Here is a 15,040-nt window from a genome sequence, read left to right as displayed (position 1 = left end):
CTTCCGCCTGATGCTCCTTCCTAGGGGCCCTTCGGGATTTATTCTTGAGCGAAGTTAGTTGAGGATTCGTCCGCATGGGGGTCTTGGAACCCAAACTGGAAGAAAGTCTCGCCTAACCCCACCCATTTCACAGGTAGGAATAAAGAGGCCCTAAGAGGGGCAGTGATTTGCACCACAGAGCGAGATTGGAAGAGGTCTCCCAACCCTGCGTTCAGGGCACTGTCCCGGGACACTCCTCTCTTCCGTGGCCGGCCAAGGACGCACTTAAATTTGAGGCCTCAGCAACTTATGGAACAAAAAAGGATCCTCACCTCCACCTAACACGTACACTCCCCCGAAAAGAGATGCTTTAGCCTCCACGGGTGACACTTTTTGGAAAGCATCCATTCTACCGGTCTTATTGTGGGAAATGATCGAAATAAAGAATACCTGCATTTATAGAGCGCTTTAAATTTTAAAAAGTGCTTTGGAGAATGCATTTTTGTCCTAGCAACAACCCTGGGAAGGAAGTGCTATTATTACCCTCGTTTTGCAGATGAGAAAACTTAGGCAAAGCCCCGGGTGACAGCTAGTAAGCATCTCCCCCACACTCCCCCACCAGCCTAAGAAGTCAGGCAATTCCTGCCCACAGGTCTCCACTGCCAGTCCCACCCCCAGGCCATCCTTTTCCACTCAAATTCAGGTCGTCATCTCTTCTTGCCTGTAATATTTATAGTCATGGCCTCCAAAGTGGTCTCCCTGCCCCTGATCTAGTGCCTTTCCCTGTCGTCTTCCCTCCCCTACCATCCAGCCCGGAAATAACCAAGAAAGAGTCATAAGAAGCTGCACTAACCCTGTTGTTCCCACTCCTGGCCTCCTCTCTTTCCTCTCCCTCACTTCTTCCAATCTTCTCCTCTCCTTCCTCTTCCTCTTCCTCTCCCCTTCTCCTTCACCCTTCTTTCCTTTCTCTCTTCTCCTTTCCCTTCCTCTTCTCTCCTCATTCACCTTTTTCTCCTTTCCTTCTTCCTCTTCCCTCCTTCTTCACCCTTCTTTCTGTCCTCTCCTTCCTCTTTCCTCCTTTCTGCTTCCTTTCCTTCACTCTTCTTTCCTCCCTGTCCTCTCCTTCCTCTTTCTCTCCTCCTTTCCTCTTCCTCTCCTGCTATCCTTCACTCTTCTTTCTTTCCTCTCTTCTTTCTTTTCCTATCCTCCTCCTGCTCCTTTACACTCTTCTTTCCTTTCCTTCTTCCAGTTTTTTCCTTCCTCTCCTCTCTTCTTCATTCTTTTCCCCTCTCTTCTCTTTCCTCTCCATTCCTCTACCCCACCTCCCACTTACCTACTGAATGAAATATGTAAACTCCTCCAAAAATCTGGTCCCAGCATTCTTTTTCCAATTTTACCTCATGCTAATCATGTACGCCACCTTTTATCTAGTGCAATAAGAATCTATCAATTACCTAATAGAGGCAGGATTGTGCATAATTAGGAAAATGGAAAATTGACTGAATAAAAAACTCCTGGGCCTCAAGGAGCTTACATTCTATTAAGGAATAAAAATAAACTCATTTGCAAATACATTATTTCAGCAGGAGGATATCACTAACAAGACTTTACATAGAAGGTACATGATCTTAGCCTGGAAGGAAGCTATGAATTCCAAATATCGGAGTTTGAGAAGGGGGTATGCTCCAGTCATACTTGTGTATCTTTGCTTGCATTCCTCACTGTCTGCAATACACTTACCCCTTCCCCATCACCAACTTGTGAAGGTACTTCCTCCTTTTAAGACCCAACTAAAGTGCCATCTTCTTTATGAATCTTCTCCTAGCCAGTGGTTCCTTTCCAAGTTGAAGTGGTCTTCCAAACACTTCACAGCATTTTCTTCCCCATTTACTTTATCAGGGTATCTCTTCTAAATGTGAAGGATAGGAATCCCTTCCATGTCTTTTCTTCTCTGTTAGATTATAAGCTCCTTGAGAGCAGTTCCTTTTAGTTTCCCAAAGCAACCAGACTGGCACAGATCCTTCCAGCACTAGGTGTTTAATAAGTGTTTCCTAATTGAATTGGAAGTCTGACTAGAAAATTAGTATTGGACTTAAAATTTTCAGATGAAATCAGGCTCTCCCTTCAAATTCACTATAAAAAGATAAAGTTAAAAAAAAGGAAAAAACCCACAGTAGCCTAGGAGAGTCAATTGGGAGAACAGAAAGGCATAAGGTTTAAAGTTTTGCCTAAAAACAATGGAAAGGCAAAAACAAATGTTAATTTCAAGTCAAAGTGGTCCCTCAAAGAGAACAGATAATAGAGGTTAGAAATAATGATAAATGGTATCAAGGCAGTTGGCAGTGTTCTTAGTAAGAGGGATTCTATAAAGAAGAGAGAAGATAGTTATTCCAGTATCTCAAAAATACTTACCTTTTAAGGAAAGTCAATTGAGAAATAGAGCAGGTGGCTCAATTTTCTCCAGTGCCTACAAGTACATTAAGTGGTGACCTAGTGATTTTGTAAAGTTCATAAATTTCACTTAGTGCTATTATAAAATAGAATAAGGGAGAAAAAAGGATAATCTAGAATGCCACATGGATCTATATTTTAAAGATAGCCTGGAAGAATTAGAGGCAGTATGGCACAGTCCATAGAAAGCTGCCTTAAGATCAAGGAGACCCATATCTGACCTTTGCTGCTGTGTGACCTTAAGCAGTTATTTAATCTTTCGATGCTTTTTATAACTGTAAGTTCAGAAAAGGTACCATACCTGTCTTTTCAGAGGCAGCTATGGCTCATTGGTTAACACTGGACCTGGATTCAGGAAGATCTGAGTTCAAATATAGTCTCAGACATTAGCTTTTCGACCCTGAGCAAATCACTTAACCTCTGATTGCCTGACAAAAGGACCCCTGGATCTCCTAGAGAAAGAAATGGCAAACTATCTCGGTATCCTTGCTAAGAAAATCTCCTGTATAGGTATGATACATGAGGTCACAAAGAGTTGGAAATAAATGAATCCTGTGGACACAGTTGGACACAGAACAACCTGTACTATTAGAGGATGCTTCCTCATCAGAGAACTCCCTTGATCAGTAAAGTCCCAGGTCTGATTCCTTTAGTTCTCTGTGCTACAGCATAGAAAAGATCCTGTTATTACTGTTTTTTTTTAATTTTTCCCTTTTTTTAATGCTTCATATGCAATTAATTGCAAGATCCTTTAGACTTTACCTCTGCAAGATCTCCCTCACTTTTCTGTTGCCCCCTTTTCATTGCCACATCCTCATTACCTCTCACCTAAACTCTATTACTTTCCAAACTGTCTTCCCACCTGTAGCCTATTCCCTATCTCCCATCTTGTCCTAGCGATTTTTCTGACAAACCACTCTGATCTCATTATTCTCCCTGCTTCAAAGCTATCAATGTTTTCCTATTACCTACAAAATAACTCTTTAGATTGTCTTCCATGGCTTTCCACAGTCTGACTCCACTAAGTATCCAGCATTGTGAAAATATTACTGCTTCTCCCAGATCCTGTGCGCCAAATGAACAAAGTTACTTGCTATTCCCCATTCTGGCCCTACCCTTTCCCATCATCACACCTTTGTTCATACTATCCCCTCATACCTAAAACAGTCTCCCTTTATGAAGTTCCTGTTGAAATCAGTCACTTTTTTGCAAACCCAGTTCAAGTATCCCCTTCTCCATGAATGTTTCCCTAATCTCTGAGCTCTATGTGGTCTGTCCCTTCTAAAATCATTCTATTTTATTTGCATTGCCCCCACTGGTACTAGCTGTTTGCATGTCTTCCTCCTCTACCTCTTAGATTGTGAGCTCTTGAGAGGAGGGGAGTTCTTTTGGCCTTCTTTGTATGCCTAGCACTTAGCACAGTGTCTAGCACATAGGAGGTGCTTCCCAATGAACTCTTCTATATACTTACTGTATTCTAAGTTATATTTTAGTTATTCACATTATTGCCCAGTCTTTTCCTCCGAGTATATTTTGAGCTACTTGAGAGCAAAGACTGTACTATCATAATAATCATCATTAAGAAGCCATTTTCTGTATGCCAGGCAATTGAGTTAAGCATAAGGACACAAAGACACAAAGGAAAAATACAGTCCCTATCCCAAGAAGATATTCTAACGAGGGAGACAACATACAAGCAATTATGTATATGCAATATATATAGGGAATAAATAGCAGGTCATCTCACAGAGAAGGCATGAGTAGTGACAGGAAGATTGAGAAGGACTTCTTGCAAAAGATGAAATTTGAACTGTCTTTTTTTTAAAAACCATTACCTTCTGTCAGTATCAGTTCTAGGACAGAAGAGCTACAAAGGCTAGGCAGTTGAGTTAAGTGACTTGTCTGGGGTCACACAGTTAAGAAGTGTCTGAGGCTATATTTGAACCCAGGCCCTCCCAACTCTAGGTCTAGCTCTGTATCCATTGTGCTATCTAAAAAACCAGGGAAACCAGAAAATAGAAGAGAGGAGAAAGACCTTTGTGTCCCCAGGTCTTAGCATAGATCTTTGTTCACAATAGATACTTAATAAAAGTTTCTTATATTTGATTCATACATATAAAATGAAAGATACAATAAAGCATCAGCCAATAATAAATCCTATAGCTGAAAAAAGATTAGAATTATAACTATCAGGAACCAGAATGATTTTTACAAAACATGTTTCATTGGATAACTAAAAACTGTTTGTGTCTACAAATAACCAACTTTTAAAAGAATTAAGAAAAGTTGAATGACTTAAGTATTATCGGGACAACTCCAAGGCACTCATGATGAAAAAAGCTATCCATGCTATAGAATGAACTGATGGAATCTGAATGCAGATTGAAGCATGCCATTTTTCACTTTATTACCTCCATGAATTTTTCTCTAAAGTAAGTGATTTGTGTCTTCTTTCCCAACATGACGAAAATGGAAATTTGAATTGTATAGTCATACACATACAACCTATATCATATTATCTGCCACCTCAAGGAAGAGGGAGGGATGGGAGGAAGAGAGAGAACATGGATTGAAAAATGTCAGAAAACAATTATTGAAAGTTGCTTCAGTGTGTAATCTGGAAAAAAATAAAATTTTAATTAAAAAAAGAACTAATAAAAGTAAAACATATGCTACTTTCATTAAACCCTGACATTAAATATGAAGGTTTATGCTAGTTATGGGCCTAAAATTTATTAACTATCTAATGATAAAAGTAATAGCACTTGGCATAGTTACTTGTACAATTTGTTCAATACATGTATGGCAATGATAGATAATATAAGCACACAATTCAATATACCTGGCAGGTAAGTAGCATTGTAGAGTGTCTTTCCTTTCTATACTTAAGAAGAAAGATCTGACTTCAGATCCAGATTCAGATGTTAGTTATGTCACTTAATACAAGCAAGTCACTTACCCTATCTGTCTCAGTTTACTCAACTGTAAAATAGGGATAATAATATTTACCTTCCAGAGTGATGAGAATCAAATGACATATTTATAAAATGCTTTGTAAACCTTAAAACACTATACAAATGGAAGCTGTTGTTATTATTTTACAAAACAGATGTGGATTTCCTTTCATCCAAGAGGGTCTTAGAAACAACATCCCAGATCTAGAAGATTGGGATGAAGATCTTCCTTTGTCTTCTTGCCAAAGCAGATCACTCTCCTGCTGCTAGTGTTATACAGACACAAACACCAGAACTCTGTTGTTCTCTTTAAAAAGCAGAAGAGCAAGTTTATCCAGAGGCATATATAATAGAACCTAGAAATCCCATAGGAAGATGTATTTTACCATGTGCCTATACACATCTTGACTCCAAACTTTTGTATAATCAAAATCAAATTTCAAATAGAAACTAAATCCTTAGTCAACATCACAGAGCCTCTTTGGTGAATTGGATGTGTTAGGAGGATGGTATTTGCCCTAAGCTCTTTAAAACATTCTGGTTTAAAGACTCTCCAGAACGCAGGGGTTAAGTTGGGATTGGTGTTGTTTGCTAAGGCTTTGAACACAATGAAACAACTTGGAAGATTTAATTATGGAATTCCTGTAATTCATATATATGTGGAACTTTTATAGAAAGAACACATTCCTCACAATAACCCTATGAGATAGATAATATAGGTATCATCATCGTCATTTTACAGATGAGGAAATTGAAATCTTGGGAGTGACCTAGCCACAGCTGTAGGCATAGCTACATGTTACAACAGGGACTTGAATCTTTCTCTCCAGTTTTCAAATAACATGTTCTTTCCACAATAACCTACTACATTTCTGACTTAGCTATTCATATACAAGGATGGTTTACCCATTAGCTATAAGAAATTATGATGTTTAAAATGCTCCAGTTTTGAAGTATCTACATAGAAAGTTTATGGTTCTATTTAAGTGAAATGATACCAACAGAGGAGCACAAAACAGTGTTGTTCTTGTTCCTAAAAGTACAAAAAAGCTTCCTGAAAATGTTCACCTTTTAAATAAATTGTTAAAGCATGACTCTATTCAGAGTTTTACAAGAGAATGATTCTATGTGAAAACAAAAGAAACACTGCAGAATTATGTATTGTGAAAGCAGTACACTGTTTAAATAAACTCAGTTATGAATATATTCTAAGATGAATCAAGATAATGATATGGTCAAAACCATCTTCATTGCTAAAACTAAATCTTTATCATCATGTCTTGCATTTTGTAATTGTTCATTTGAATATTAAGTATAAGAAATTCACCCTCCTGGGAAAGTGGCCTGACTATAATACTACCTTTTGGTAGTATTTACAGATTCCTTTGAAACCCATGCTAGAACTGCTACATGGTAATCAGTACCTCCATATCTCAACCCCCAGGGTAGAGTTTTTGGTCTGCTCTCAAATCTTTAACATAAAGAGTTTCACACAAACAACTTAGATTTGATAAATGTTCATTCCCGTTAGTGTCCAAAAACAGAGAGGTTGTGTTCAATCTTTGGATCTTTTTTCTTAGTCTGATTCTATAAGAAGCTATGGTTTATGGGAATACTAGGAAATGAGTAACTAAGAAGCCCTAACCTTTTACCTTCTCTGCCCCTTCTTATTCATGTATCTGGTAAATTTATTCAAAATATAACAAACCTGGATGAAACACTGATAGATGTAACAAGAGACTTCAATATGAGCTATAGACACAGGTGGTTTTTTTTCATTTTTTCATCCAAAGAAGCTCAGAATGAAGAGTGAGGAATATATTGAAGTTAGGTTATCATAACTTTATCTTGAGAGCAAAGAAAACAGGAAGTGATGGTTGCACATGCCCACCTTAACTGTTTAAATAAGTGGCAGAGAAAAAGCAAACAGGGCAGGAGTAATACTGAGGGTTCATCTGCACTTTTTTGAACTCCAACCAGAAAAACTGCTTCCTACTTCTCTCCCAAGAGATCTCTTTCCTGAGTACTGTGAAAACAGGGTTTTTGTTTATCTTTTTCACTCAAAACCAACTTCAAATACTAGCTTTATTCTTTCAAAACCCTATTGAGCCTCTCTCCTGGACCCTAGTTTGTAGTATTATAGGAGATTTTATTTTTGTTTTGGTTTGGTTTTTTTTACACTCAATGTTAATATGATCATCAATGACATTCCCAAATACTTACCTTTTTGACCTTAGCTTTCTTTTATTGACTTATAATTCATTTCCTCAGAGTTCTTTACTCAGTTGTAACCTACATAATGAATCTGGTCAATCTGCCATATTAGTTCATGTAATACATGATTACTGGCTTTAAAGAAACTTAAGTTTCCTGAATAAAAAAGGACTTAGACTCAGTAGTCCCACTTTTGAGAATTTGCTTAAAAATTAGTTATTCTGTATAACTTATTTTGTGAAACCACAACTAAGTTTATTCTTAAATAGATGATTACTTGCTGGAAAAGGGGCATTTTAAAATATATACTTCATTTCTTACAATAATTGTGATTTACAGATATTCAATGTTTATCATATAAATACCAAATGATCTTTTCAAATGTAACTTTCTTTTAAACAAATACCAAAAGTTTATTACTATTTAAATACTCATAAACTTATAGTAAAGTTTTTGTGTGAAACGTACTCAAATTCTGAGGTATATATTTCCCGTGAAAATAAAAAAGATATTTAATTAACATCTGTCAGTTAGACTGATTACTATAATGAAACAATGATTACAAATTTTGGGGCCTAAATTCAATGTCTTTATTATCAGATATTGACTCCTTTCTATCTAGATGTGAGGCAATAATACTCCAGCATTGGTCTCAAGATTCCAGAGCCTAAACTTGTTGCAGTTTTTAACAAAGTATGCCAAGAACAAGGGAAATTAATTGACAAAAAGTACACTAAGCAAACCCAAAGGCTGGGAAATAAGATTTTATTTAATGTCATCTCTCCATCATAACAACATAAGAAGAACTTTATATCAAATTTCCTGATGTAGTAATATTATTTGGCAGCATTCTGCTTAGCTTCTTCATTAAAGCCTTAACATAATTGTTCTCCTTTTATATACAAAATTGCATAGTAGATACGGGTCAGTCTGTTTCTTTTGTCTTTACCTGCAAAGGAGTTTTAGGTCTGTTTTTTCTTAATCAATTAACTTTTTAGCTATACTTTCTTGGGGTCAGAAATGTGCAATTTATCTTAGACAATGGCAAACATAATGAAATTTATCATGAGGTAATTGGAAAGAATTGAAGGATAACATAACTTAATATTGAGAAGAACTAGAAAGATAACTTTTAAAAGATGAAATAGTATGCCCTAGCAATGACCAACCAAAAAAAGCAAACAAAAAAACAACAGTTGGAGTCCTTAGCTTAGACTCTGATCATACTCATCCATCATATTAAAATTTTTGGTGATGTTAGCCATACTTTCAATCAGCTCATCACTTCACACATAACTATTTTAGCATTCATAAGTTGCCAAATAAATTACTCCAAAAATGATTTATTATTTGTTTCATACCTTCTAAAGCACCAGTGGTAAAATAGCTTTGTTACTGATATAGAGGTGGGTGGGTAGGGAGGAGTGTAGAGGGGGAAAAAAAGATTTTAATTGTGTCTGTGAGAAAAATGTGTGTTTCCAGTAAAATTGCTTATGAAAATAATAAAAGACAGCAAAGAAACTTTCTGTTCTACATGAAAACGTTTACTCTCTTTGGGGATCAGTCAGACTGACTTCAAGGATCCTAGGCAAACTGACAAGTTGAGAAACAACCTTTACAACATTTCTTTCCTAAAAGTGACCCCAATTACTTAAAAGCCAAACGTTTCTTTCTGGAGGTGGGGTCCTAACTGACTAAAACACTTCATCAGCAGTCATTGGTTTTTTCTTAATCAGATAGATATATTTAAAAGAAATCTTTAAGTCAACTCGGGAGGTTTGTGCAACGAATACATTTGACTTTGTTGTATTCGCTCCTGGGGGTGGGGTGTACTTTATAGCTGATTCAGAGATGCAGTTGGGGGAGCTGACAATTGTCTTTCCACCTTGACTCTCTCAGGATGGTGCATCATTTCAAAGTTCGCTATCATAGGGGAGCTGAGAGAAAAGGTAGGGGAGGAGGGGAAGTAACAGTAAAGTGGAAACAGAAAAAGAGAAGGTGGGTAGAAAGAAAGAAAAGCGAGTGAGAGAGAACAGGAGACTAAGGTGGAGAGTAGAGGAGAAACACTTCCTCACTGCAGTACAAAAAATTAAGAGTAATCAAAGCTCAATACTAATCTTAACCACAATCCTCTTCTTTCCAGAACATGATGATGCGTTCCCTTCTTAAGCTCTGGTATGATCTGCCCTTTCGGGCAGTCTAAAAACTCTGCTTGCTTTTTTGGTGCAGAAGTGGTGGCCTCAAAGAGAGAAGAGGGTAGGTGGAGAGTCATTCTCTCCGCCCACCCACACCTCCGCCTCCTTCCCTCCACCTTCAAGCCAGAAAGCAGCAGCATCCCCCTTGGAGCCCAGTCCAGCTTCATTCCGTTCTCAATTCTCTGGGGGCTGGGAAGCAGCAGCCACTTGCTGCCTGAGCAGATGGGGGTTCTGGCTGCTGGTGCTGCCTCTTGTTGATGTTGGGGTGTCAGAAAGGCAGCGGAGAGCCTATGATCTACTACACTGCAGTGCCAGCGTCAGGAGCCTCCAGCTCCGGAGCTGCCACTGCAGGACAGCGAGCCCACACTCACACTCGCGCGCGCACACACACATACACACACACAACCCCACGATCCCCTCCGTACACGCAAACAAACCTACACGCACACTCTCCAAGGTTTCCTCTCAACGCAGCGATGCTTGCGGCAAACCGAAAGCCGTGGGAACTATGGGGCGCAGAGCTGCTTTGGGATGTGTGTGATGCTATTTCCCTGAAAGGCAGCTGTGAGGTACAGTGCCCAGACTCCTGACTGCCGCCGCCGCCGCCACCCAGCCCTTCTCCTCCTCCTCCTCCTGCTCGTCCTCCTCCTCCCTCCCTCCCTCCCCCTTGTTGCTTGCCCACAACTACGCGGCCGCCCCAGAACGCCCCAAACTGAGCCAGGGAGAAAGTGAACCCGTGGGATCTGACTCCCCGAAACACCTGCATTTGCATTTCTTATGTAATGTACTGCAAGTTTCCTCGTTGGAGCCCATTTGAACTGAGGCGCATGATCACCAACCATCACGCTACAGCCGAGACCCACATCCCAGCCCATCTAGGCAGCAAAGGACCCAGGCAGGTTTCAAGCAAAACAATAACAATAACAACGCCCCCAGCCCCTCTTCTTGTGGTAACAAAATGCTGCTGGGCAGTATGTGTGTACTTGGAGTCGGTTTCCCTCCAGGCATCAGCCCTGGGAAAGTATCCTTGTGGCATGATGTGTCACTGGCAGACGGGGGAATGAGTTAATCCACGGGTACTGTGAGCTAGTGGGGGAGAGGGAGGCGGGGGCTGATGGTGGGAGGTGGGGTGCTAAAGAGGGAGGGATGGGGCCTGATTTTACTTTGGTAAAGGTGATCGGTGTGGCGAATATTCTGCAAGCTAATCAGAAAGTATTGTGCAGGATCTCAGCTCTTGAGCCCCTTGTCACTGAACCCACAAGGAGGGCGGTCAGATAAGTAAGGAGAGCCCCCCCAACCCTCCACCCCCAGATCCTTCTCCCTTATAACTACCAAAGCTTCAGCTGACTAAGAGGAAACCGTTAAGCCACATCTCTTCAATATTCCATCGAAATACGAATAAAATAAAAATGTTTAAAGTTTTCTCCCTTCCATTGATGGGATATATCACAGCCAAGAGATGCTGAAAATGGTTTTCATATTCGCTGAAGCTAATCCAGCTGTTTATTCATATAACACCTCTACATGCAACGGCCGGTCCTGGCTTCTTTATCTTTTCCCTTCCTTCCCTCTTAGCAGAATTGCAGAGCTATCTCTACGAGCAACAGACAGGTTATTATGAGGGAAAACATAACATTATGCATGTTTTGCTTACCAGTTGGGTTCTTGTTTTTCTTAAGACTCTTGCCACAAAGACACTGCAGCATATGCGTTCCTTTGCTGAAAATGTTCCAAAGAAACCACATTGATTTGGGCGAAAAGCAATCCAGCAGCTTAGACACCCTGAGAAAGAAGAGATCCTTGTGGTTGCATAATAATAATTTGAGATCAGTTCTCCTGAAGAGGGGCACCAGTTTTACCATAGGAAAAACGATAATATTCCGATCTTCTCCCAGTTTTTTCCCCTCACGTGGTATATTTCTTTGAGACTTCTCAATGAATGTTTTTTCGTCCAGGATGAATGATTTATCCCCCTAAATTAACACTGGATTATCACCAAAAGGGTGTGGGGGGGAAATCCTTTTCAGCATGAAGGCAAACGAAAAGGCAAAGAAATCCCAACTGAGGCCAAAAACTAATCAGGGAGAACAGTAATGCACAAAAGATCCCCAAAGAGAAAACCATAGCCTTTTACTTGGTCGCTATGAGGATGGGAGGATCTGCAGAAGCCAAAGCAGGATTCATCTTACTGAAAGAAGACTGCCATTGTGTAGCCCCTAGGAGAAAGAAAAAAAGAAAAAAAAGGAAAAAGAAAAAAAAAAACACCACACACACACACACACACACACACACACCAATACCACCTCCGGAATCAAGGCTGGCAGATGAAGATATAGATTTCCCTCTGAAAGTGTCGATTTTTTACAATAAATTCCCAGTGATCTGTATAATCTGATTGAACCTGCAGTTCTCAGTCACCTCGTAGAAAAGATGCAAATCTAGATCCCCCTCCCCTTAGCAGTCTCGTAGTAGGTGGAGAGAAAGGCAGATCCCCTTCCTCCTTCTTCTTACTCTCCCTGCTTCCAGCAACGGTGTGCATGAGGAAAATCTCCCCTCTGGATTTCTCTCCCAGCCTAGGATGTGAGTTACAGGCATTAGAGGGAGGAGGAGGAGGAGTTGAAGTTTGCATTGAAAAGACTGGCTTTCCATGACGTAGCCACGTGCTTTCAGACCCGTCACCAGTGAGATGCTTCAACCAGCCCGGGGAGGGCAGTGTCACTGCGGTCTCTCTTCCACTCTCTCTCTCTCTCTCTCTCTCTCTCTCTCTCTCTCTCTCTCTCTCTCTCTCTCTCTCTCTCTCTCTCTCCTCTCTCTCTCTCTCTCTTTCTCTCTCTCTCTCTCTCTCCCCCCACCAGACTGCCAGCCAACCCCAGTCCCAACACTAACCTCTCCTCCTTCTCCCTCACATCAGTCCTAAATCTGAACTGCTCCTGGCTTGCTCTTTACTGCCACAAAAGACATTAAAGATATTTATACTTTAAAAAGTGACTGAAAGAAAGAAAAATAATCACAGTAACATTGAAAATAAGTAAGTCATAGCAAAGAAATAACACTAAAGAAAGTCAAAAGAAAACCTTTCATCTTCCTGTGCAGCTGAAATTTTACTTTTATCTTTTTTTTGTATTTTTAGATCCCTAAACATCAAAGAAATCTTTCAAATGCCTNCTCTCTCTCTCCTCTCTCTCTCTCTCTCTTTCTCTCTCTCTCTCTCTCTCTCCCCCCACCAGACTGCCAGCCAACCCCAGTCCCAACACTAACCTCTCCTCCTTCTCCCTCACATCAGTCCTAAATCTGAACTGCTCCTGGCTTGCTCTTTACTGCCACAAAAGACATTAAAGATATTTATACTTTAAAAAGTGACTGAAAGAAAGAAAAATAATCACAGTAACATTGAAAATAAGTAAGTCATAGCAAAGAAATAACACTAAAGAAAGTCAAAAGAAAACCTTTCATCTTCCTGTGCAGCTGAAATTTTACTTTTATCTTTTTTTTGTATTTTTAGATCCCTAAACATCAAAGAAATCTTTCAAATGCCTTCTTTAGGATAAGGTTTTTTTTAAAATTTTCATTACAAAAAATACTTTATCAGAATGGAGTTTTTCAAAAATGTCTGTGGCAATAGATATGTCTATGTTTTACATATGTATATTTGTATGTATATTACATGTATACATACATATACATATGGTTTTTTCATTGACAGTCCCATTTTAGCACCTGCCAAAATCTTAAATAGTAAAATATTAGGACAAAGCAGCATTACATTTCCCTGGGGCATTATATTTTCCTTAAATAATATTTTATACAGAGACTTCTTTTAAACTATTCTAATTTAGCTCTTATTGAACTAAATTAATACCCATTAAATGAATCATCATAAACTGGCTCTCTCATATTTTTGATTCTTCTCCTTGCTTAACATGCAACCTAATTACCCCACACTGAATTTCTTCCAAATAAGCCAGGGGCAAAATTTCCTTCAGGACAGTTTCCTAACTCCAATTACCCACCTGAAGAATAAAGTAGTAATTTTTTCAACAGTAAAACTAACTTCCTTAACTTCCTTGGTTAAAATGTAGTTCACAGATCTATACAGTTTTATATTTACCAAATGCTGTGCTTGTACTGTGCCATTTAATTCTCAAAAGGATGCTGGGTAGGAGACAATGCAAGTATTATCATCCCAGTTTTACAAATAAGGGAACTGAGGCTCAGAGAATTTGTATGATTTGTCCAGAGTCACCCTGATAATAGGTTGCAAAGCCAGGACTTGAGTAAAAATATTCTGATCTCAAATCTTTCCACCATGTCTTGTCTTCCTTTCTCAACCAAACTCCTTGAAAAAGTTGTCTACATTTTCTGCCTTACTCCCTTGCTCCTCCTTTGAGAATGAGAACTCTTTAAAATTTTGCAATATGACTTCCTACCTCACTCAGCTGAAATTATCTCCAAAGTTACAAGAGATCCCTTAATTGACCACTCTGATGTATTTTTTAATCTATTTTTATCCTTCTTGACCTATCCATTGCACTTGACACTATTTTGGGGGGAGAAGGGGGTGTTATATAATTAATTAATTTAGAATATTTTGCCATGGTTACAAGATTCATGTTCTTTCCCTGCTATTCCACTGAGTTTTACATGTGTCATTGATCAAGACCTATTTCCATATTATTGATATTTGCACTGGAGTGATCATTTAGAGTCTACATCCCCAATCATATCCCCATTCAACCCATATGATCAAGCGATATTGTTTTCCTTCTGTTTCTACTCGCACTGTTCTTCCTCTGAATGTGGATAGTGTTCTTTCTCATAAGTCCCTCAGAATTGTCCTGGATCATTGCATTGCTGCTAGTAGAGAAGTCTATTACATTCGATTGTACCATGGTATATCAGTCTCTGTGTATAATGTTCTCCTGGTTCTACTCCTTTCACTCTGCATCAATTCCTGGAGGTCGTTCCAGTTAGCACGGACTTCTTCCAGTTCATTATTCCTTTGAGCACAATAGTATTTCATCACCAACAGATACCACAATTTGTTTAGCCATTCCCCAATCAGAGGGCATCTCCTCATTTTCCAATTTTTTGCCACCATGAAGTGCACTTGACACTATTGACCACCCTTTCCTCTCTGGATTTCCATGACACTAGTTTCTCCTAGTTCATCTACTAGCTGTCTGATCACTTCTCAGTTGCCTTTGCTACCTCATCATCTGTATCACTAGTCTTAACTATGAGTACTTC

General features: G+C 39.3%; 1 protein-coding gene across 2 annotated transcripts in view; it reads right to left on the bottom strand.

Annotated features, from left to right (window-relative positions):
• Nucleotides 1-11,655, bottom strand: part of FGF14 (fibroblast growth factor 14) — an 872,990-nt gene extending 861,335 nt beyond the window's left edge. For both annotated transcript variants that reach the window (XM_044667191.1, XM_044667193.1), the window contains exon 1: nt 11,448-11,655. In XM_044667191.1, the coding sequence (XP_044523126.1) occupies nt 11,448-11,655 (208 nt within the window). The remainder of the gene's footprint in view (nt 1-11,447) is intronic.
• Nucleotides 11,656-15,040: the final 3,385 nt, after the last annotated feature.

Source organism: Gracilinanus agilis, chromosome 3 (genome assembly GCF_016433145.1).
Source record: "Gracilinanus agilis isolate LMUSP501 chromosome 3, AgileGrace, whole genome shotgun sequence".
NCBI lineage: Eukaryota > Metazoa > Chordata > Mammalia > Didelphimorphia > Didelphidae > Gracilinanus > Gracilinanus agilis.
Note: the sequence above shows the minus strand (reverse complement) of the source record. Positions and strands in the feature narration are given on the sequence as shown.